The sequence below is a fragment of the Hemitrygon akajei genome, chromosome 11 (assembly GCF_048418815.1).
Source record: "Hemitrygon akajei chromosome 11, sHemAka1.3, whole genome shotgun sequence".
NCBI lineage: Eukaryota > Metazoa > Chordata > Chondrichthyes > Myliobatiformes > Dasyatidae > Hemitrygon > Hemitrygon akajei.
The window spans coordinates 119882632-119908779 of NC_133134.1; the positions used below are offsets into that span (position 1 = coordinate 119882632).

At 42.4% G+C, this 26148-nt stretch overlaps 1 protein-coding gene across 1 annotated transcript in view; it reads left to right on the plus strand.

Moving 5' to 3' along the window:
* LOC140735967 (bactericidal permeability-increasing protein-like) overlaps positions 1-26148 on the plus strand; it is an 80952-nt gene that overhangs the window by 37733 nt on the left and 17071 nt on the right. Inside the window, exons 10-13 of the mRNA XM_073061598.1 lie at positions 9587-9763; positions 14839-14898; positions 17499-17666; positions 18594-18661. Of these exons, the coding sequence (XP_072917699.1) occupies positions 9587-9763; positions 14839-14898; positions 17499-17666; positions 18594-18661 (473 nt within the window). The remainder of the gene's footprint in view (positions 1-9586; positions 9764-14838; positions 14899-17498; positions 17667-18593; positions 18662-26148) is intronic.

Consider the following 26148-nt stretch of genomic DNA (forward strand, 5'->3'; position numbering starts at 1 on the left):
TAGATGCAAAGTGTTCCCCTACCCAAACTCCTGTCACCTGCCCTGCCTCATACCCTAATAGGAGATCTAGTATTGCATCTTTCTAGTTGGGACCTCTTTATACTGATTAAGAAAACTTTCCTGAACACATTAGACAAATTCAATGCCATCCAGTCCTTTTAAAGTATGGGAGACCCAGTCAATAAGTGGAAAGTTAAAATCACCTTCTATCACAACCTTGTGTTCCTTGCAACAGTCTGCGATCTCTCTACAGATTTGTTCCTATAAATCCTGCTGACCGTTAGGTGGTCTATAATATAATCCCATTAATGTGGTCATCCCTTTTATATTCCACAGTTCCACCCATATAGCCTCAGTAGACAAGCTCTCCAGTCTGTCCTGACTGAGAACAGCCATGACATTTTCCCTGACTTAACGCCACCCCTTCCCGTTTAATCCCTCCCTCTTTATCAATGTCTAAAACAACAGAACCCTGGAACACTGAGTAGTCAGTCCTGCCCGTCCTGCAACCAAGTCTCACTAATGGCTACAATGTCATAATTCCACTTGTTGATCCATGTCCTAAGCTCTATCGCCTTTCCTACAATATTCCCTGTATTGAAATATATGCAACTCAAAGCATTATTCCCACCACACTCAACCTTTCAATTCCTGACTTCATATGTAAGCTTAACAAGATCTTTCCCCACAATCACTTCAGTATCTGTTCTGGTGCTCTGATTCCCATCCCACCTGCAACTTCATTTGAACCCCTCCCTCCTGCACCATCTCCTTAGCCACATGTTAAACTGTATGAGCTTCCTGTTTTCAGCCTCATTAGCACTTGGCACGGGTAGGAATCCTGAGATCATAATCCTGGAGGTCATGTCCTTTAAGTTAACTCCTAAGTCCCTTAACTCATGTTGCAAGACATCATTCCCCTTCCTACCCAAATCTCTGGTACTGATGTGGACCATGACTTCTGGATGATCTCCCTCCCACTTAAGAATGCTGTGGACTTGATCTGAGATGTCCCTGAGCCTGGGACCTGGGAGTGACTTACTCACTTTCCCCCTCCTGACAGTCACCCAGTTACCTGATCAACCCCTAAGCCTTCCGAATGATCTGGAGTTCATCCAGTTATAGCTCAATTTCCTTAACGCGGTCTGAAAGAAGATGCAATTGCCTGCATTCTTTGCAGAGGTAATTGTCAGCTACCCTCGAGGTCTCCCTGCCTTCCCACATCCCACAAGAGCAGCATTCCACTATACTGCCTGGCATCCCCATTGCACTAATTGTGCAATAAGAAATTAAGAATTTTTTTAAATCTACCTACAGCCTGCACCTCTCCTCCCTAAAGCCTGAACTCCTCACTTTAACACTGGCCCACCCATTCAATGCTGCTCCACTGAAACCAAACTTCTTTTTATTGGCCCTTGCCGAGAGCCTAATCATGCACAGCCCAGTGTCTCCTCAGGAAACGTGGTGTGCAGAATTTCCCGTCTGCCCCTGCTTGCTTCCTTTAATCTTTTTCCCCCTGTGTAATCAACCATCTCCCCGGAAACTGTGGCACGCAGAACGAGAATACTGTGGTTACTGAAGTCTACACCTATAATTCTCTCATTCCTACGTCTGTGTCTTGTTAATTCATTGAATCTTGATTGCAGCATGCTCCAAATTTTTATCTATTGAAATTTCATTCAAGAGAAAAAAACTTCATAATTGCAGAACTCCATTGTTATCTTAATTTGTCAGAATTTAATGTTGATGGTTGAAAAGAATACAATTTCATAGTGGATCACATTAATAGCACATGGTGGTGTATTGTTGCACTCAGTCACAGTGTGTGCCAGATTTGCATATTTTGAATATTTTGTTAAATTCTTAGATAAAGATTATCATTGTGCCTGTGGCATTTTTTTTGAATGAGCTGTTCAGAGAAACAGCTAAACAATCTGATCACAAACAAGAGAAAATCTGCAGATGCTGGAAATCCTAGCAACACATACAAAATGCTGGAGGAACTCAGCAGGCCAGGCAGCATCTATAGAAAAAAGTACAGTCGACACTTCAGGCTGAGACCCTTCAGCAGGACTGGAGAATAAAAGCTGGGGAGTAGATTTTAAAGGTGGGGGGGAGGGGGAAACACAAGGTGATAAGTGAAACTGGGAGGGGGAGGGATGAAGTAAAGAGCAGGGAGGTTGACTGGTGAAAGAGATACAGGGCTGGAGAAGGGGAAATTAAGGCGAGGGGAGGAGAACCAGAGGGAGGTGAAGGGCAGGCAAGGAGATAAGGTGAGGGAGGGAAGGGGGGGGTGGGCAATCATGACAGTGGGGGGTGGGCATTACCAGAAGTTTGAGAAATTGATGTTCATGCCATCAGCTTGGAAGCTACTCAGACAGAATTAAGGTGTTGTTCCTCCAACATCAATGCTGCCCAACCGCACCTTTTTCCATTTCACGCACATCTGCTCTCACCCCATCCTTCCGCCACCCTACCAGGGATGGGGTTCCTATTGCCCTCACGTACCACCCCACCAGCCTCCACGTCCAGCACATAATTCTCCATAACTTACGCCATCTCCAACGGGATCCCACCACCAAGCACATTTTTTCCACCCCCCCCCAACACTTTCTGCTTTCCGCAGGGATCACTCCCTACATTACTCCCTTGTCCATTCATCCCTCCCCAGTGACCTCCCTCCTGGCACTTATCATTGCAAGCGGAACAAATGCTACACCTGCCCCTACACTTCCTCTCTCACCGCCATTCAGGGCCCCAAGCAGTCCTTCCAGGTGAGGCAACACTTCATCTGTGAGTCTGATGGGGTCGTATACTGTGTCCGGTGCTCCCAGTGTGGCCTCCTGTATATTGGTGAGACCTGATGTAGATTGGGAGACCACTTCACTGAGAAGAAGCAGAACCTCCCAGTGGCCAATCATTTTGATTCTACTTCCCATTCCCATTCTGAACTGTTAATCCTTGGCCTTCTCTACTATCGCAATGAGGCCACACTTGGGTTAGAGGAAAAATGTCTTATATTCTGTCTGAGTAGCCTCCAATCTGATGGCATGAACATCGATTTCTTAAACTCCTGGTAATGCTTTCTCACTCTCCTTCGCCATTCCCTATATCCCTTTCCCTCCCTCATCTTATCTCCTTACCTGCCCATCACCTCCCTTTGGTGCTCCTCCCCCTTTTCTTTCTTCCATGGCCTTCTGTCCTCTCCTATCAGATTCCCCCTTCTCCAGCCCTGTATTTCTTTCAACAATCAACTTCCCAGCTCTTTACTTTACCCTTCCTCCTCCCGGTTTCAGCTATCACCTGGTGTTTCCCTCTCCCCACCTTTTAAATCTACTCATCTTTTTTTTCTCCAGTCCAGCTGAAGGTCTCAGCCTGAAACATTGACTGTACTCTTTTCCATTGATGCTGCCTGGCCTGCTGAGTTCCTCCAGCATTTTGTGCGAACAATCTGATCCTGAATTTCTTGAACTACATGTCCAATATATTCTCAAGTTTTTTTTAAATCTGCCAGGTTCCTATCACATCATCCCTCCTAGTGAAATGAGTTTTCCTCAATTTATCTCTAATCTGCACACAGCTTAGAATCAGTTTTATTATCACTGACATATGTCATGAATTTTGTTGTTTCGTGGCAGGAGTACAGTGCAAGACAAAGAAATTACTGTAAGTTACATGAGATAGACGACTGCCGTAGTTAGATGGTGCAGACGAGGAATAATGAAACCTGCTGGAGAAGGGGGGAAGTAGCTGTACCTCAACCATTGAGGTACCTCCTCACTGACAGTAGTAATGAGTGGAGGGCATATCCTGGATGTTGAGGGTCCTTAATAATGGATGCTGCCCTCTTGAGGTGTCATCATCGATGGATAGGGTTGCACTCATTGATGGAACTAGTCGAGCCTACAACCATTTGTAGCCTCTTCTGACCCTACACATTGGACCATCCGTATAATGCTTTCATGCAACCAATCAGAATGCGCTCCATTTAAAACCTGTAAAAATTTGCTTAGAGTCTTTGGTGACGTACCAAATCTCCTCGAACTCTTAACGAAGTATAGCCTTTAGTGAATGTCCTCCCAGCTTCCCCTCTCCAAAGTCCACAATCAGTTCCTTGGTCTTGCTGGTGATGAGTGCAAGGTTGTTGCTGTGACACCACTCCACCAGCTGATCTATCAGATATTTCAGATCCCACCTCTGCTCATCAGGTTGCAAAGGGAAGTAGCTCTCCTACATAGAACTACTCAAGATATCACAGACACTTATAAATTCTGGTCATCATACACGCCACGTTATTCAAACCAGGGTGGTTCAGCACAGTCACAGGTGATGCATTTTAGTCTACAAGCTGATGAATTGGATATATCAAATGCTTTACAAAGTATTCTTTGGAGGTACTAAAGGCAGAGAACTCTGATTAACCTCCACCCTACCTGACACCCTAATTACACCATTTACCTTTGTTAAGGGAATTTCATCAATTCTGTTCACACTAACTGACTCATAACTTTATATACCTTTATTAGATGTCCCCTTGATTTCCTTGGGCTCCAAAAAGTGTTACGCTCGCCCACTTATCTCCTCCCTCACCTCCATTCAGGGCCTCCAACTGAACTTCCATATGAGGCAACGCCTCACCTGCAAATCTGCTGACGTTGTCTGTTGTGTCCAATGCTCCCGATGCGTCCTCCTCCACGTTGGTGAGACCCGTTGTAAACTGGGGGGACCGTTCCATTGAACACCTCCTCTTCATCTATTCAAAAGCGGAATTTCCCGGTTGTCAAACATTTCAGTTCTGATCCCCATCTCTGTTCTGACACGTCAGTCCATGGCCTCTGCTTGTGCCAAGATGAGGCCCCCTCAGGGTGGAGGAGTAACACTTTATGTTCCGTCTGGGTAGAGTCCAACCTGATGACATGAATATCAATTTATTCCTCTGGTAACATTTTTCCCCTCCCTCTCCCCTCTTCTTCTATTCCCCATTCTAGCCTTTCACCACTTCTCATTTGCCTATCTCTTCCCCCTGATTCCCCGCCTCCATATCTTTCTCCCATGGCCCACTTTCCTCTCCTTCTTCAGACCTTTACCTTGCCCACCCACCTGGCTTCATCTTTCACTTCCTAGCTAGCCCCTTTCCCGCCCCCCCCCCCCCACTTCATTATTCTGGCGTCTTCCCTCTTCCATTTCAGTCCTGCAGAAGGGTCTGGGCCCAAAACATCGACTGTTTACTTATTTCCATAGATGCTGCCTAACCTGCTGAGATCCTGGAGCATTTTGTGGGTGTTATACAGTGACACGTATTGCTCACTAACCCTAAACATACGTCTTTGGAATGTGGGAGGAAACTGGAGCACCCACAAAAAACCCTCATGGTCATGGGGAGAATGTATAAATGATGTCCTAAGGCATCTGGTAGACCTCCTCTCTACTCTTCCCAAGGCTACGATGTCCTTCATAGTACTCCAGCTAATGTTCAGCTGAGAAAGTGCCCCAGTTTAGTTCAAATAGTTCAATAGCTTCATTTAATACCAGAGAAATGTATACCATATACATCCTGGGAAATTCTTTTTGTAGACATCCACGAAAACAGAAGAGTGCCTCAAAGAATGAGTGATAGCTAAAACATTAGAGCCTCAAAGCCCCCCCATGCACAAGCAGCAGCAAAGCAATGACACCTCCCACCCCACCCACTCCCAAAAAAGAGCATCAGCACCCTCCACCCACCAAGCATGCAATAAAGACCATGATCTGCAACAAAAACGAATTGTTCACCCGACAATTCAACATACCACAGGCTCTCTCTCTCTCAAAGAGGTGTCCATTTTCACAGTGAAAAGGGAGACATAACAAAACAGCTTGCTGATTTATGGTGTTAAAAGTCTGTACGCCGCTTTCTTTTCCCCCAAGTTCTGTGACCCAAGAGTCGGCAACGATCTCTCACCCACCAATGAGAGGGGGAGAGAGCGCGAATTACCAAGTACACAGCCTCTGATGGCTGATCCGCCGTTCATGATGTTCCGTTCTCTCCTGCACCGACATAGAATCAGCCCATCTCCCTAATAAAGGCAGAGATTTCTGTGGAACTTGTTGCCACGGGCAGCTGAGGAGGCCAAGACTTTATGTATATTTAAGGCAGAGGTTGTTAGGTTCTTGATTGGTCAAGGTGTGAAGGGATATGGGGAAGGGAGGAAGCTGGGGCTGAGATGACAAATCGATCAGCTACGCTGGAATGGAAGAGCAGACTCACTGGGCTAAACGGCCTAATTTTGCTTCCATATCTTAAGCTCTTATGGTCTAGAATGGTGCAAAAACTCAGTAGGTCAGGCAGCATTTCTGGAATAAAAACATATAATCAGAACTGAGAAAGATAAACAACTCAGACTACTTAGCAAAGATGATGGGGTTGGGCAATGAGTGAGGCTCCAAAAGAACAAAATAATGTACTGAAAATCAGTTAAAATCAGATTAAGTTTCATTATCTGTGCGATATTTCAGCTAATATGATATCGTCTGTGGAATGCTGAATTGTATGATCTACTGGGACATGTTGAGCAAAGAAATCCACAGAAATGACAAAATAAAATATTGCTGCGATGGAATGTGAATATGCATTGATAGTGCAGTATGTCTATAATGATTACTTTGAAAGGTATTCTGCCAATTGTGTTGAACAATGTGGTATAATTGCATTCTGCCTTGTAACATAGTTCTTGTGCAAACTTACGACTGCCACATGCAATATAATCACAGGGACTTGCTTGATATATGCTACTCTGCTCAATTCACCCTTTTCTAGTGGCTCCTTCCTTGTATTTCATGTCAGAATCAGGTTTATTATCAGTGATGTACTATATTTTGTAAAATGTTGTTTTGTGGTTGCTGTACAGTACAAGACATAAAAGAATACTGTAAGGGACCTAACAAACTGCAAGAGAGGAATCACTAAATAATGTTCATGGTTTCATGGACCATTTGGAACTCTGATGGTGGAGGGCAAGAGGCTGTTCATGAATCATTAAGTCTGAGTATTCAGGCTCCCTCTACCTCCTCCATGATGCTAATAACACGAAGGGACTATATCCCAGGTGGTGAGGGCCCTTAATGTTGGAACATTTCAAACTAGTCTTTCCTGCTGTCAAGAGAACAGCCTCTCCATTCACTCCATACTGATTAGTATACGTGATATCCTAAAACTTCTTCCGACTGTTCCCAAGGCCATGATGTCATTCATAATGCTCCCATTAATATTCAGCTAAGAAATATTTTAATCTACTGATATTTTAATATCAGAATGCTGCAAAAACTTAGCAGGCCAGGCCAAATTAATAATAATACTAGTAACTTAAACACAAACGAATGTATTATACCTTTACACACCTTCTGTGGATGGATGATTTGAAATTATACGCTCCTTCATCAATAAAGCTATAGCAATTATTTCAAATAGCATAACCATTTTCTAAAGACATAAACATAAAGAAAGGTGCAATAGAGCTAGCAGAATATCAAACAGAGCAATAGGATACAATACAACTAATAGATAAATATGAAACATATAAATATCAGGGATATCAACAAGTAACGAAAATAGATCATAGTGCGATAAAGGGAAAACTTCTGATGGAAGTTACTTCAAGGCTATATCTGTCAACACAGCTCACCAGTAAAAATATAACAAAGGTAATAAACACTGTTGCTATACCCATATTAACATATTCTTTTAGCATAATATCTTGGTTTGAAACCAATCTGGAAAAATTAACAAAGTAAAATAAGAAATGAGATGACAAATTTTAGAAAACACTATGTATACTCAAACACACTTAGATGAACATTACCTAGGACAGAAGGAGGAAGAGGAATAACAGACACCAAAAATTTACATGATAGTCAGATAAAGCTTGTAAGGATATATTTTTATCAAGGAAAACAGAATTCAGCACTTCACTTGAGCATATGAAGTTCTGATAAGTACACATCACTTAACTTAAATGAAAGCACAACCATGAAAAATGAAGACATTGTCACTATTGAAGAAAATTTTAACCAATGGAAGAACATGACCCTCCATGGAAGACATCCCCATAATTTGGGCAGACTAGATGTCAACCAGGAAGCGTTGAACACCTGGCTCAGAGTTGGAGACCTCTTCCCAGAAACAAAGGGGTTCCCTGTGGCAGTACAGGGCCAAGTGATTAACACAAAAAAATTATCAAAAATACATAATAATAGACCAATACTTTCAAGATGATAAAGGCAGAAAACGCCAAGAGAATCCAGAAACAATCCAACATCTTACAGCATCCCACTGCAGTTTAACTCAATCTGATTACTTACACAAGCACAATCAAGTGGCAAATATCATTCACCAGAATCATGCTTTAAAATACAAAACTCATAAAGGACACCATGCCTTACTATAAATACAAGCCCGATCCAGTTTTAAAGTCAGAGTCCCACAAATTATATTGTGACTGATCCATTATTACACATAGAACAATCCATAATAATTGTCTGGATATAGTATTACAGGATAAACAAGCAAGAACAACTTAATAGATATGGCCATTCCAAATATACACAATATACAGAAATCAATCAGTGACAAACACCAGAAATATGCTGAATTAAAAGAGGAGGTTGAAAGATGACAGAGTATACATTATCCTAATAGTGATGACTGGTATCATCCCAAATTCACTATGCAATAGTATTAAACAATTTGGCCCCCAGAGGAACACCAATGTAAATCTTCAGAAACCCATGATACTAAAATAGTTCATAAGTTCCTAGCAATTGAGAAATGAGTGTGCTTGGCTATGTCCATACCCAATGTTTTATCAGCTTGAACTGAGAAAATATGAAAATACAATAATAATAATAATAAAGTTTGAAGTTTGAAATACATCTATTATCAATATATGCATACCATAAACAACCTTGAGATTCATCTTCTTGCAGACAGCCACAAAACAAAGAAGCACAATAAAATCCATGAAAAAAAACCTCACACAACAAAGACCATCAAATATCCAGTATGCAAAAACAAGGAAACAAATCATGCAAACAATTTTAAAAAAACAAGTAATACACGGAACATGAACCGCAGAGTCCCCAAGCACAGGACACAGAGCCAGGTCAGCGCTGAGGCAAGTACTGTACAGCCAGTCTGGGAGCCCGATACAGTACCTCCAGCCTACATCTGCAAAGTCAGATCAGCACTGACTTTATAATAATAATAATAATAAATTTAATAATACATTATAATTATTATAATGCTGAAGCATCAAGGATAAACTGTATTCACCACATACCTTTACATGTATTAGGAATTTGCTGTAGTATGTTGGTGCAACATTCAATAAAAAAAACAGCATTCAACAAGTGTAAAAAATAAAGAATTGTATGAAGAACATTAAAGTAAAAGGCTAAAGTATGGATATGGAAAAATGTGCATAAATACCAGCATGTACTACATATAGAATGTGAACAGTATGACAAAAGGTGGTTTACAGTACAGTGAAGTGACTGAGGTAATAGAAAGGGTTTTTTAAAGTTACTAATAACTTTCTTACATGTCCTTTAGGGTGAATTGTATGATGTTCAACACCATACTGAAGCTCCATTTACCGCACAATTGTTTAACCTTACAAGCACAACTGACCAAATGGTAATGGTTGGGCTGTCAGAGTACACTGTGAACACAGGAGGCTTTGCGTACTTTGTAGCAGGAGCTCTGCAATTCAACATCACAGATGACATGGTAAGTAAATCATGTCTTCATCTTATACTGGTCAGAAGGAAAACCACTCTGAGGTGTTTAGTTCTTTTGAGGCAGTTTTTTTCAATTCGTTACTAGGTAGTTTGAAAGAACCATTGCTTATCTATTAGTGGCCCTGATAATCTTCTCGATCCCATTTCCTGCATAATGAACTTAGGAAAGCATAGCACAAACACAATGAGATTCTGCAGATGATGGAAATCCAGAGCAACACACACACACAAAATGCTGGAGGAACTTAACAGACAAGGCAGCATCTATGGAGAGGAATAAAGAGTTGACATTTCAGGCTGTAACCCTTAATCAGGACTTGGAAGGAAAATGAAGAAGCCAGAATAAGAAAGTGGTGGGGGAGGGGAAAGAGAACAAGCCAGCAGGTGATAAGTGCAGCCCAGGTAAGGTGGGAAACGGGTGAGGGCCAGACAGAGCGATATATGAATCCTGACCGGTTGAGTTACTCCAGCATTTTATGTGTTGCTTAAGAATGCACAAGCTTGACATTGATCTTGACAAGTGAGTTCTAGAAACATAGAAACACAGAAAACCTACAGCACAATACAGTCCCTTCGGCCCACAAAGTTATGCTGAACATGTCCCTACCTTAGAAATTACTAGGGTTACTCATAGCCCTCTATTTTTCTAAGCTCCATGTAACTATCCAAAAGTCTCTTAAAAGACCCTATCATACCCACCTCCACCACCGTTGCCTGTAGCCCATTCCACGCAATCACCACTCTCTGTGTAAAAAACCTACCCCTGACATCTCCTCTGTACCTACTCCCCAGCACCTTAAACCTGTGTCCTCATGTGGCAGCCATTTCAGCCCTGGGAAAAAGCCTCTGACTATCCACATGATCAAAGCCTCTCATCATCTTATATACCTCTATCAGGTCACCTCTCAGCCTCCCTCGCTCCAAGGAGAAAAGGCCAAGTTCACTCAACCTGTTATCATAAAGCATATTCCCCAATCCAGGCAATATCCTTGTAACATACACAAAATGCTGGTGGAACACAGCAGGCCAGGCAGCATCTATAGGAGAACAGGACTCCTGACGAAGGGTCTCGGCCCAAAACGTCAACAGTGCTTCTCCTATAGATGCTGCCTGGCCTGCTGTGTTCCACCAGCATTTCATGTGTGTTACTTGAATTTCCAGCATCTGCAGATTTCCTCATGTTTGCTCTTTAAACATCCTTGTAAATCTCCTCTGCACCCTTTCTATGGCTTCCACATCCTTCCTGTAGTGAGGCGACCAGAACTGAGCACAGTACTCCAAGTGGGGTCTGACCGGGGTCTTATATAGCTGGAACATTACCTCTCTGCACCTAAATTCATTTCCACGATTGATGAAGGCCAATACACCGTATGCCTTCTTAACCACAGAGTCAACCCGCGCAGCTGCTTTGAGTGTCCTATGGACTTGGACCCCAAGATCCCTCTGATCCTCCACACTGCCAAGAGTCTTACCATCAATACTATATTCTGCCATCATACTTGACCTACCAAAATGAACCACTTCACACTTATCTGGGTTAAACTCCATCTGCCACTTCTCAGCCCAGTTTTGCATCCTATCAATGTCCCGCTGTTACCTCTGACAGCCCTCCACACTATCCACAACACCCGGAACCTTTGTGTCATCAGCAAACTTACTGACCCATCCCTCCACTTCCTCATCCAGGTCATTTATAAAAATCATGAAGAGTAAGGGTCCCAGAACAGATCCCTGAGGCAAACCACTGGTCACTGACCTCCTTGCAGAATATGACCTGTCTGCAACTACTCTTTGCCTTCAGTGGGCAAGCCAGTTCTAGATGCGCAAAGCAATGTCCCCTTGGATCCCATGCCTCCTTACCTTCTCAATAAGCCTTGCATGGGGTGCCTTATTAAATGCCTTGCTGAAATCCATATACACTACATCTACTGCTCTTTCTTCATCAATGTGTTTAGTCACATCCTCAAAAAAGTTATATCTGGCTCGTAAGGCAAGATCTGCCCTTGACAAAGCTATGCTGACTATTCCTAATGATATTATGCCTCTCCAAATGTTCATAAATCCTGCCTCTCAGGATTTTCTCCAACAGCTTACCAACCACTGAAGTAAGACTCACTGGTCTATAATTTCCTGGGCTATCTCTACTCCCTGTCTTGAATAATGGAACAACATCCACAACCCTCCAATCCTCCGGAACCTCTCCTGTCCACATTGATAATGCAAAGATCATCACCAGAAGCTCAGCAATCTCTTCTCTCGCCTCCCACAGTAGCCTGGGGTACATCTCATCCGGTCCCGGCGACTTATCCAACTTGATGCTTTCCAAAATCTCCAGCACATCCTCTTTCTTAATATCTACATGCTCAAGCTTTTCAATCTGCTGCAAGTCAGCACTATAGTCACTAAGATCCTTTTCCAGGGTTCTTGTGTAGGATTCTCTAAAGGTTAACTTTCAGGTTGAGTCAGTGGTATGGAAGGCAAATGCAACATTATCATCCCTTTCACAAAGACTAGCATATAAAAGCAAGGATGTAATGCTGAGGCTTTATAAGGCATTGGTCAGTCTACACTTAAAGTGTTGTGAACAGTTTTGGGTCCTATATCTAAAAAAAATGTGCTGACATTGGAGAGGGATCAGAGGATGCTCATGATGTCCATGGAATGAAAGGGTTAATGTATGAGGAGCATTTAATGGCTCTGGGCCTGTACTCACTAGAGTTTTGAAGAATGGGGGGGATTCTCATTGAAACCTATTGAATATTGAGTGGGGACCTTGGTCAGAATGGATTGGTTGGGCCAAAGGGTCTGAATTCATGCTGTATGCTGAATCCAGTGGTCAAGCAGCATCTGTTGGTGGGGAAGGGGGGGTAAAGGTGACATCAATTTTTGTGTCAAGAATTTGCAACAGCAAATTTGCATCGGGTGTCTTTGGCTTAAGCAGTTCACTACAACGATGTGGGATGTAGGGCTTGTTCCTGCTCTATGGTCCATGGAAGTTGATCACGTTATGGTCAGCAAGGTAGGTTTCCTGAGGCTGCAACAGAACAGTCATTAGATAGGAAGTGGAAAGAGTGTTAGCGGATGGAATTTAATCTGGATAAGCGGAAGGTGATGCATGTTGTAAAGTTATATATGGGGAGATATATAGAAGGGTGCTCAGGAATGTTGAACAGTGGGAGCTTGGGATTCAACTCCGCAATTCCCTGAACATGGCAACACAAGTCAATGTGGTAAAGAAAGCATGTAGCAGACTTGTTTTCATAGGTCAGGGCGAGGAATATACATAAAAATAGAATGTAAGAATATAGACTATTCTATCTGCCACATCTTTGCCCATTTTTCATATCAATCCAAGTGCTTCCTCAACATTACCTGCCCCTCCGCCTATCCTGGTATTGGCCACAAACTTGGTTAAAAAACCATCAATTCTGTCATCAAACCATTGACATATTATGTGAAAAGAAGCGGTTCCAACACTGACCCCTGCAGAAAACCACAAGTCACTGAAAACCAACTAGAAAAGGCCCTCTTTATTCTCACTCTTTGCCTTCTGCCAGTCAACCAATCTTCTATTCATTCTAGTATTTTTCTAGTAATACCATGTGCTTTTATATTATTTAGTTAATAATATAAATAATATAACATTATCAAAATGTCGGATATAATCGATACCTGTATCTAGCTGGAAGTCCAAGAAGAATTTATTTGTCAGAATATGAGCTGTTGATCCTCTAACCTGAGAGTGGCCTCATCATGGTAGTAGGGGAGACCATGGAATGACGTGTCTGAATAGGAATGGAGTTTGGAATCTTCCTCCACAGATGCTGCCTGACGTTGAATTCAGTGTTCTCTGCTTCTATTTACGATTTTCAACATCTGCTGTTTTCTTTTTGCATTATCTCCTCGTCATACGCTTTACTTGAATTGATTTCTTTAAATAATCAACTTGTTAGCAGCCTTTCTTACAACTAATTTCAAAGCTTCTCTATTCATTCCCTATTGCTTTGCATCTTAGCATTAATGCCTAATAGTATAAAAAGAATATGTAATGGGAATCTAACAGTAAAATTAATTATAATTAATTTATTCAAAAGATTAGTTAAGAGCATCAGTACAGGCAAGCAGGAATCATTTAAGGAAATACCTCTTCCAGGACCCAAGAATCCATTAATCTAAGTGTGACCCATCGTATCGGTGGTGAAAAAATCCGTCACCCCCCTTCACCTTCCTCCCCATTCTGGATCGCTTTCTAAACTCATAGTCTAGTTTATTGACATGATACACCATCAAGCTAAAGTGCCAGGATCACCTGGATTTCCCAAGCACCTTCACTCCATCCACAAAAGGCAGGATCTTCCTATGGCCAACTATCTCAATTTCACATCCCATTCCCTTTCTGACATGTCCACAATGAGGCCACTCTCAGGTTGGAGAAGCAACACCTCATATTCCATCTGGGTAGCCTCCAACCCTGATGGCATGAAGATCAATTTCTCTAACTTTTGATAATTTATCCCTCATCCAATTCTGTCTTTTACTGTTTCTCATTCTGACTCCCCTCTTACTCCTTCTCTTCTCTTCTCGCCTGTCTATCACCTCTCTCTGGCGCTCCTCCTCCTTCCCTTCCTCTCACAGTCTACTCTCCACTCCTGTTTGATTTCTTCTTCAACCCTTTACCTCTTCCACCTATCACTTCCCAGCATCTCACCTCATCTCCCTCAGCCCACCCCCCTACTTTCCCCCTCACCTGACTTCACCTATCACTTTCCAGCTTGTACTCCCCCTTTTGCAGTCTTGATAAAGGGTGTTAGCCCCTCCACAGACGCTGCCTGACCTGCTGGGTTGCTCCAGTTCATTGGGTTTGTTACATCTTAATGCCACACAGTTTAGTTACTTTGATTCCACAAAACCATTCTATCTTAAAGGAAACATTTAATCTATTAGTTTAAGCAATAAGTGAAGTCTGAAACCTGATTAAATATCATGGCAAAGGGATGTCTTTAGGAATGTTTAAAGTATGTTTTATTCTTCATCTGCGTGTAACATTTTTCAATCTTGTTTCAGATTCCAAAGGATTTGCCATTTCACCTAAACACGTCCAGCATCAGCATTCTGTTACCCAAGGTATTAAACGTCTACTTATGTGAACAATTATGTGAAATATTTAATTTTGCATCGATTCAGACATCAATATATGTCATATTTTTCTGAATGAAAGACTCCCGCTTAAACAATAGAAGACAAATTAGATTATCCAAGCAGCTTATATAAGTAGGCACTTTCTGCCTTAAGTTTGTTCCTTCAGTTTTGCCTCTCATTTCTCTCCCAACCTCAGACTTCTTCAAACCGCTAATTGCATGACCGCTAGTTCCAACTCCAGCCTGGGCCATGACTGACAGCACCTCCAGGCTGGGGCTTCATGCACTGCCCCTGGAACCCCAGTCTCCTCTTCCCCAGCACCGCTCTGCAATCCTGTGTCCCTCAGGCACCCCCCCCCCAGTCAACCCTTGGGTCCTCGGAGCCTCCATCTTCCTCCCACCCCACCTCCCCTGAGCACCCCAACCCTCCTCTCTGCTCAGACACCACTAACCCTCCCCCTCCCCCCCAGCTCTCATCCATGCGGGGTTTTAACAATTCCCTCTGACCTTTCCCTCTCTGAGGCAGAACGTTCTACCCTCAGTAAGGGCCTCACCTTTGACCCCTGCACCTGCCATGATTCCACTTCATACCTACTTCTTTGGCAAGGACTCTCCAATGAGGCCACACTCAGGTCGGGGGTGCAACACCTTGTATTCTGTCTGGGTAGCCTCCAAACTGATGGCATGAGCATTGATTTGTCGAACTTGCGGTAATTGCCTCCACTGCTCTCCTTTGCCACTCCCCATTCCTGCTTCTCCCTCACACCTTATCTCCTTACCTCCCCATCACCTCCCTCTGGTACTCCTCTCCCTTCCCTTTCTTCCATGGTCTTCTGTCCTCTCCTATCAGATTCCTCCTTCTTCAGACCCTTATCGCTTTCACAATTAACTTCTCAGCTCTTTACTTCATCTCCCCTCTCCCAGTTTCACCTATCATTTGCCACATTGTACTTCCAACTTACCCCCCCCCCCCACACCTTCTTATTCTGACTCCTTCCCTCTTCCTTTCCAGTCCTGATGAAGGGTCTCGGCTCAAAACATCGACAGTTCACTCTTTTCCATAGATGTCTGGCCTGCTGAATTCCTCCAGCATTTTATCTGTGTTGCTTAGGAAATGTTCTGTAATTAGGTCTATAACGTGGCTGTTTTCATTGGACTCTGATATCCTTTTTAACCTTGACTAACTGATTCATGCACTACCCACAATATTTACAGACACCTGGTCTCTGCTGTGCCAGGATTGTCTTCTTTCCCAATTATGAGTCCCGTCCAATGGCAATCAGATCTGCCTGATATCAGGAGATTTCAGTTCGGTGAGCTATAATAGGGCACTCATCTGATGCTTATTTACTCCTGGCCACAATGTAAGAAGCCAATTAATTAAAACTGTGGTCACTTCTTTGGCATAACTGTAGGTGCATGTGTTATTGATAGTTTCCATTTGTTGGTGAAGTTAAATCAGTTCTACCCTAATGTAAATTGATAGTTCTGATCATTTAATGGGGTGTGGCTGTGTGGTCTAAGGCACTGGATTTGGGCTTCAGTCTCTGAGAGAACGTGGGATTGAATTTTCACAGTGTGTTTTGAGAAGCTGCTCACTGGATGGACAGTCACAGCTGACTTCCTCCAATCTAACTAAAACCCCATTCTTCTTTCCACTGAAGTTGGGTGAGACTAGAACTAGATGTCATATATTAAAGATGAAAGGTGAAATATCCAAGGGAACCTGAGGGCTAACTTCTTCACTTCTTCTTCTTGTGAGGGTGGAATGAGCTGCCAGTGGAAGTGGTGGATGTAGGTTCGATTGGAATATTTAAGAGAAGTTTGAATGGGTACATGGATGGGAAGGGTATGCTCGGCTATCGTGGGTAAATGGGACTAAGCAGAAAAACAGTCCAGTATGAATGGGATGGGCCAAAGAGGCTGTTTCTATGATGTAGTGTTCTATGACTCTATGACTAATGATGCTTTAATTCCAATTACAACAGTTCAGAAACAGTTTTTACTCCTCAACCCTCAACCATCAGGCTCTTGAGCCAGAGGTGATAATTTCACTCAACTTCACTTGCCCCATCACTGAACTGTTCCCTATGGACACACCTTCAAGGACTCTTTCTATCTCGTGTTCTTGATATTTATTGTTTATTTATTTAATATTATTATTTTTATTATTATTTATTTTTTTCTTTCTTTTTGCATTTTCAGTTCGTTATCTTTTGCACACTGGTTGTCTGCCCTTTTGGTGCAGTCTGTCATTGATTCTATTATGGTTATTAAATTTATTGAGTATATTTGCAGGAAAACTAACACAGGGTTGTAAATGGTGACATATGTGCTTTGCTAGTAAATTTACTGAACTTGGAACTTTAAGATTGTTGTTAAAAAGTTTTAGATTCATAAATATACAATAATTAATAGTAAGTATGGAAAATACAAAAGCTGAAAGGATCTTTAAAAGGTTCAAAAGGGAAGTGAACTGATTCGTGTTTTGAGTCTTTCTTTGAGGATAATGCGTGATTAGATTTAATAATAAACTTGACAATGTCTGTTGTTAGTTTATTCTAGTGTGTCCTTGATTTTTGGCAGGTTGCAACGAAGTACCCCAACCTACTGATGAAGATTGTGATGGGTGCCTCAAAACAACCAGTTGTGAAGTTTGTTCCAGGAAAATTCACTTCCAATATCTTTACCACAGCTGAAGTATTTGTAATCCTCCCAAACAACTCCTTAGCAGAGCTATTCCTGTTGGGTGTTGTAAGTGCCTTTCTTATTAGATCTTTCTGTTAAAGGGGGAGGAAATCAGATAAGCAGAGTGATTGTACAGTGTATGCAGTTATATAGTAGCTTTTATTGCAAACTATCACAATGTGCTTTATCACTGTTGAAGCATTTTTTGAAATAGAATATTGACTTGTTCTATGATTAATTTTATTAGGGGACACACAGTTGTGTACTGGTTAGCGTAACACTATTACAGTGAATGAGTACAATTTCCACCGCTCTCTAGAAGGGGCTTGTACATTTTCCCTGTATGCTCCGGTTTCCTCTCACATTCCAAAGATGTACAAGTTAGTAGGTTAATTGGTCACATGTGAGTAATTGGAAGGCGCGGGCTCATGGGTTAGAAGGGCCTTGTTACTGTGCTGCTTCTCAAATCACAGAAAAACAATAATATAGGAAGTATAGCCCCTAATTAGTGCACAGAAAGTAAACACAAATTTCAAAGTCATAGATAATTTGGAAGAAACTTGGCAGCATTATTTCCCATCAGTTGGAGTTATCGCTACATTCAATTCCATTCATTGCAGAGCAGATTCACAGATTTCTCACTACCTCTGAGAGATAGAAACCCTGTGTTTCAGCTAATAACCTTTCCTAGCTTTGGCCAAATGCAAGTTCAACAGTAAAGCAAGAAAGACACCCTGCCATGCTATTTAAAGAGCTCACCGAATCCTTGCAGGTTTGTTGCCAGTTGATTTTCTTCAGTTATTGATGCAACACTGTAAATTTTATTTTCATATTTTTAAAATTGCAGAACACCTTCCTTCCATCCTGTGGGTCAAAATAATGCCAGCCTAAATCCAGTAGTAAAAATATCTTTATATATTACAAAAAGAAAAAAAGCAATGGAATTTTCATTTTCTTTTATGCTTAATTTAATAACACTTGTATTCACCACAGACGGCCAGTGTGTGTGGGAAAGTGTATATTTCACAGGGAAGAGTGCATGGTTCGGTGTCTCTGAGCAGGTAAGAAATAAAGTAGAAAAAATTGTTTCTTTATTTGTAAGCACTGCCTAGCTTCATCGTGTTAGACCAGGAGAAATACTCCAAACACAGGGCAGCAAATAATGCAAAGATATGTCAAACAACTTTAAGATAGCTCTTTGCAAATTTTCTTCGCCTCCAAACAGTATCCAAAGTGGTATACCTATTACTGAGGGGAACAGCCACAGGGTTACTCTGCACTGATTACTATTCCCTTTTCCTCTGCTGACCGTCACCCAGCTACCTGCCTCCCACAAGTTGGATGCGAAGATCTCCCTGTAGCTCTAATCTATCATCTCCTCGTTCTCCGAATGAGCTGAAGTTCATCCAGCTGGAGCTCCACCTCCCTAATAGTTCTGTAAGAGGTTGCACCCTGATGCACTTCTTGCAGACATAGTAATCAGGGAGACTGGAGGTCTCCAAGATGACTCACACCTTGCACTAGGACCGCACCACTGACCTGAGACCTGGGACTCCATATTCAGTCTGGGTAGCTTCCAACATTGATTTCTCTCCCTCCCTCTTCTGTCTACTTTCCATTTTCCCAATCTTACTCGTCTCATACCCCTTCTCTTCTCTTCACCTGCCCAACACCTCCCTCTCGTTCCCCTCCTCCTTTCCTTTCTCCGATGGTCCAAAGTTCAAAGTTCAAAGCCAATTTATTATCAAACTACAGATATATATCACCATATCCACCCCTGAGATTCATCTTCTTGTGAGCTTTCACAGTAGATCCAAAGAGTAACCATAGAATCTATGAAAAATTGTACACAATAAGTTGGACAAACATCCCATGTGTGAAAGACAACAAACTTGCAAATACAAAAGAAATAATAATAATAAGTAAGCAATAAATATCAAGAACATGAGATGAAGATTCTTGAAAGTAAGTCCATAGGTTGGGCGGACAGTTCAGTATTGTGATGAGTAAAGTTGAGTGAAGATATCCCTTCTGGTTTAAGAGTTGATGGTTGAGGGGTATTAACTGTTCTTGAACCTAGTAGTGTGGGTCCTGAGGCTCCTGTACCTCCTTCCTGTTGGCAGCAGTGAGAGAGACCATGGCCCGGATGATGGCGGCCCTTGATAATGGATGCTGATTTCCTGAGGCACCACTCCTTGTGAATTAGCTCAATGGTGGGGAGGTCTTTACCCTTGATGGACTGGTCTGTATCCACTACTTTTGTATGCTTTTATGTTCAAGGGTGTTGGAGTTTCCATACCCAGCCATGATGCAACCAGTCAGGATACTTACCACCACACATCTATAGAACTTCGTCAAAGCTTTAGATGGCATGTTGGGTCTTCATAAACTTCGAAGAAAGTTGACGCGCTGCCTTGCTTTATTTGTAATAGCACCTACGTGCTAGACCCAGGACAGAGGCTGTACTTGATCTGGTATTGGGAAATTAACCTGGTCAGGTATCAGATCTCTCAGTGGGAGAGCATTTTGGAGATAGTGATCACAATTCCATCTCCTTTACTATAGCATTGGAGAGGGTAGGAAAGCATTTAATTGGAGTAAGGGAAATATGAGGCAACAACTTGGAAGCATAAATTGGAAACAGATGTTCTCAGGGAAATGCATGGAAGAAATGTAGCAAATGTTCAGGGGATATTGGCATGGCATTCAGGACTAAGGAAAACCCCAAGGCATTCTACAAGTTGTGAAGAACAAGAGGATAAGATTTGAGAGAATACGACCAATCAAGTGTAACAGTAGAAAAGTGTGTATGGAACCGGAGGAGATTGCAGAGGTACTTAGTGGGTACTTTGCTTCAGTATTCACTAGGATAAAGGATCTTGGCAATTGTAGAGATGACTTACAGCGGACTGAAAAGCTTGAGCATGTAGATATTAAGGAAGAGGATGTGCTGGAGCTTTTGGAAAGCATCAAGTTGGATAGGTCACCGGAACCGGACGAGATATATCCGAGGCTACTGTGGGAGGCGAGGGAGAAGATTTCTGTAACTTTGGCGGTGATCTTTGCATCATCAATGTGGACGGGAAAGGTTCAGGAGGATTGAAGGGTTGATGATGTTGTTCCCTTATTCAAGAAAGGGAGTAGAGATAGTTCAAGAAATTATAGACCAGTGAGTCTTACTTCATTGGTTGGTAAGATGACAGAAAAGATCCTGAGAGGTAGGATTTATGAACATTTGGAGAGGTATAATATGATTAGAGATAGTCAGTATAGCTTTGTCAAGGGCAGGTCATGCTTTACGAGCCTAATTTAATTTTTTGAGGATGTGACTGAACACATTGATGAAGGTAGAGTAGTAGATGTAGTGTCTATGGATTTCAGCAATGCATTTGATAAGGTACCCCATGCAAGGCTCATTGAGAAAGTAAGGAGGCATTTGTGGATCCAAGGGGACATTGCTTTGTGGATCCAGAACTGGCTTGCTCACTGAAGGCAAAGAGTGGTTGTAGATAGGTCATATTCTGCATGGAGGTCAGTGACCAGTGGTGTGCCTCAGGGATTTGTTCTGGGACCCCTACTCTTTGTGATTTTTATAAATGACCTGGATGAAGAAGTGAAGGGATGCAAACCGGGCTGAGAAGTGACAGATGGAGTTCAACCCAGTTAAGTGTGAGGTGGTTCATTTTGGTAGGTCAAATATGATGGCAGAATATAGCATTAATGGTAAGACTCTTGGCAGTGTAGAGGATCAGAGGGATCTTGGGGTCCAAGCCCATAGGACAATCAAAGCTGCTGCGCTGGTTGACTTGGTGGTTAAGAAGGCGCATGATGCATTGGCCTTCATCAGTCGTGGGACTGAGTTTAAGAGCTGAGAGGTACTGTGCTCAGTTCTGGTCGCCTCACTGAAGGAAGGATGTGGAAAACATAGAAAGGGTGCAGAGGAGATTTACAAGGATTTTGCCTGGTTTGGGGAGTATGCTTTATGAGAATAGGTTGATGAACTCAGCCTTTTCTCCTTGGAGTGATGGAGGATGTGAGGTAACCTGATAGAGGTGTACAAGATGATGAGAGGCAGAGGCTCTCTGGATAGTCAGAGGCTTTTCCCCAGAACTGAAATGGCTAACATGAGGGCACAGTTTTAAGGTGCTTGGAAGTAGGCACAGAGGAGATGTCAGGGGTAAGTTTTTTATGCAGAGAGTGGTGGGATTGTGGAATGGGCTGCCAGTGGCGGTGGTGGAGGCTAACGGTGGTGTTTTAAGAGGCTCCTGGATAGGCACATGGAGCTTAGAAAAATAGAGGGCTATGGGTAACCCTGGGTAATTTCTAAGGTAAGGGCACGTTTGGCACAGTTTTGTGGGCTGAAGGGCCTGTGCTGTAGGCTTTCTATGTTTCTGGATCCTCTGAAATGATAATGCAGAAGACCTTAAAGTTGCTGACCCACTCCCACTCTGATCCCCCAATGACGACTGGCTCATGGATCTCCGGTTTCTTCCTCCTGTAGTCAATAACCAGCACCTTGGTCTTGCTGACATTGAGTGAGAAGTTGTTGTGGCACCACTCAGCCAAATGGTCAGGATTTCCCAAAGCACAATAGTAGGCATTCCTAATGGTAGTACAGCAGTGGCTGAGTGTGTTGGACCCCTGGTACTGCAAGTGATATGTTGATGATAATTGGCCTGATTGAAGTTCCTGATGATGATTTGAAAGGCTTCAGGGTAGGCTGTTTCTCTTTTGCTTATCACTACACTCAATAGCTCAGGTGCCTGCTTAACATTGGCTTTGGCATTATGTAAACTGCAGTCAAGATTATGAAGAACTCTCTTGGAAAGTAAACAGTCGGCACATAATCATTAGATGCTCCAGGTCAGGGGAACAAGAGTCCAACAAGGCTGCTACATCAGAGCACCATGAAAAGTTAAACATGCAACACAGATCCCCACCCTTTTCCCTCTTTGACCCAGTAGTCTAGTCCATCTGCTGATGGACTGAGGAGGGGGTAGTTCATTTACAAACAGGGGCAGTGTGTCATGAGACGGCTAGCAAGGAGAGGCTGATGATAGGGCAAAATTGCACTGAAAGGGATGAGTTGCAATGTAAAAGGGGGACAAAAGCAAAAGGGGTGATGAATGCAAGGGTGATGAATAAATTTGAATGCACTCAGTATACAGAATAAGGTAGATGAGCGTGTAACACAGTTACGGATTGGTATGTATGACGTTGTGGGCATCACTGAATCGTGGCTGGAAGAAGATTATAGCTGGGAGTTTAATAGATAGATAGATACTTTATTCATCCCCATGGGGAAATTCAACTTTTTTTCCAATGTCCCATACACTTGTTGTAGCAAAACTAATTACATACAATACTTAACTCAGTAAAAAAATATGATATGCATCTAAATCACTATCTCAAAAAGCATTAATAATAGCTTTTAAAAAGTTCTTAAGTCCTGGCGGTAGAATTGTAAAGCCTAATGGCATTGGGGAGTATTGACCTCTTCATCCTGTCTGAGGAGCATTGCATCGATAGTAACCTGTCGCTGAAACTGCTTCTCTGTCTCTGGATGGTGCTATGTAGAGGATGTTCAGAGTTATCCATAATTGACCGTAGCCTACTCAGCGCCCTTCGCTCAGCTACCGATGTTAAACTCTCCAGTACTTTGCCCACAACAGAGCCCGCCTTCCTTACCAGCTTATTAAGACGTGAGGCGTCCCTCTTCTTAATGCTTCCTCCCCAACACGCCACCACAAAGAAGAAGGCGCTCTCCACAACTGACCTATAGAACATCTTCAGCATCTCACTACAGACATTGAATGACGCCAACCTTCTAAGGAAGTACAGTCGACTCTGTGCCTTCCTGCACAAGGCATCTGTGTTGGCCAAGGATACACATTGTATTGAAAGGATAGGCAGGTAATTCAAAGGGGTGGGGTAGCTCTGTAGGTAAAAAATGAAATCAAAATATTAGAAGTAGGTGAGATAAAATTGGAAGGTGTAGAATCATAGGTAGCACTAAGGAACTGCAAGGGTAAAAAGACCCTGAAGAGCAGTAAAGATGTGCTCTACAAATTACAATGGGAAATAGAAAATGCATATTAAAAAGGCAATTTTACAATAGTCATGGGGGATTTCGATATGCAGGTAGATTGAGAAAATCAGGTTGGTGCTGGATCCCAAGAGGAAGAATTTGTAGAATACCCATGAGATGGCTTTTTAGAGCAGCACATGGTTGAGCCCACTAGGGAATCAGCTGTTCTGGGTTGGGTGTTGTGCAATGAACCAGAATTGATTAGAGAGCTTATGGTAAGGGAACCCTTAGGCATTAGTGATCATAATATGAAAGAATTCACCCTGCAATTTGAGAAGGAGTAGCTAAGGTCAGATTTATCAGTATTACAGTGGAGTTAAGGGAATTACAGAGGCATGAGAGAGGCACTGACCAAATTTGATTGGAAGGGAACACTAGCAGGGATGATACCAGAGCAGCAATGGCTGGAATTTCTAGGAGCAATTTGGGAAAGCACAGGATAGATACAAAGCAAAGAAAAAGAAGTATTCTAAAGGAAGGGTGACATAACTATGGCTAGCAAGAGAAGTCAAAGCCAACATAAAAGGCAAAAAGAGGGCATATAATAGAGTAAAAATTAGTGGGGTTAGAGGATTGGGAAGCTTTTAAAAACCAACAGTAGGCAAATAAAAAGGTCACAAGTAAGGAAAAGATGAAATACGAAGGTAAGCTAGCCAATAATATTAAAGAGATGCAAAAAGTTTCTTCAGATATATAAAGTGTAAAAGAGAGGTGAGAATAGTTATTGGACCATTGGAAAATGATGCTGGGGAGATAGTAATAGGGGACAAAGAAATGGCAGATGAACTGAATAAGTATTTTGCATCAGTCTGGACTGTGGAAGACACTAGCAGTACGCAAGAAATGTGTGAAGTTGCCATTACTAAGGAAAAGGTGCCTGGGAAACTGAAAGGGCTGAAGGTAAATAAATCACCTGGACTAGATGGTCTACTCTCCAGAATTCTGAAAGAGGTGGCTGAAGAGACTCTAGAGGCATTTAGTAATGATCTTTCAAGAGTCAATTGATTTTGGAATGGTTGCTGAGGACTGGAAAATTGCAGATGTCACTCCACTCTTCAAGAAGTAAAATTATAGGCCCATTAGTCTGACCTCAGTGGTTGGGAAGATGTTAAGGATGTTGTTTCAGAGTACCTGGAGGCACATGATAAAGAAGGCCAAAGTCAGTACGGTTTCCTTCAGGGAAAATCTTACCTGACAAATCTGTTGGCATTCTTTGAAGATGTATCAAGCCAAAAAGCCAAAGGAGAACCAGTGGATGCTGTGGGCTTCGATTTTCAGAAGGCATTTAACAAGAAAACAAGCATGAGATGGCTTAATAAGTTAAGACTGTATGGTATTGCAGAAAATATACTAGCATAGATAGAGCATTGGCTGTTTGGCAGGAGGCAAAGAGTCGGAATAAAGGGAATATTTTCTAGTTGACTGCTGGTGACTAGTGTGTTCCACAGGGTTCTGTATTGGGAATGCTTCTTTTTACACTATATGTCAATGATTTGAATGATGGAATTGATGGCTTTGTGGCCAAGTTTGTGGATGATACTAAAATAGGTGGAGGGGAAGGTAGTTTTGAGAAGGCAGAAGGACTTAGATTAGGAGAATATGCAAAGAAGTGGCAGATGGAATACAGTGTCGGGAAGTATATGGTCATGCACTTTGGTAGAAGAAATAAAAGTGTAAACTATTTCCTAAATGGAGAGAAATCTGATGTGGAAAGGGACTTGGGGGTCCTTGTGCAGGGTTCTTTGAAGGTTGAGTCATTGGTGAGGAAGACAAATGCAATGTTGGCATTCATTTTGAGATGACTAGAATATAAAATCAAGGATGTAACGTTGTGCCTTTATAAGACTCTGGTGAGGTCTCACTTGGAGTATTATGAGCCCCTTATCTAAGAAAGGATGTGCCAATATTGGAGATGGTTTAAAGGAGGTTCACAAGAATGATTCCGGGATTGAAAGGTTTGTCATATGAAGAATGTTTGATGGCTCTGGCCCTATAAAGAATGACAGGAGAACTCACTGGAAACTGTCGAATATTAAAAGGCCTTGATAGAGTGGATGTGGAGAAGATGTTTCCTATGTTGGGGGAGACAAAGACCAGAGGACACAGCCACAGAATAGAGGGTCGTCCATTTATAACAGAAATGAGATGGAATTTCTTTAGCCAGTTCGTGGTGAATCTGTGGAATTCATCACCACATGCTGCTGTGGAAGCCAAGCCACTGGGTATATTTAAGGCAGAGGTTGATAAATTCTTGATTAGTCGGGGCATGAAGGGATATGGGGAGAAAGCATGAGACTGGGGCTGAGAGAGAAATGGATCAGTCATGCTGAAATGGCAGAGCAGACTCGATGGGCCAACTGGCCTAATTCTGCTCCTATATCTTATGCTCTTATGGTATATCAAGAAGCCCTTAGGTCTTATACCTGTCATGTTGAAACACAGAACACAGTAATCCCTCAT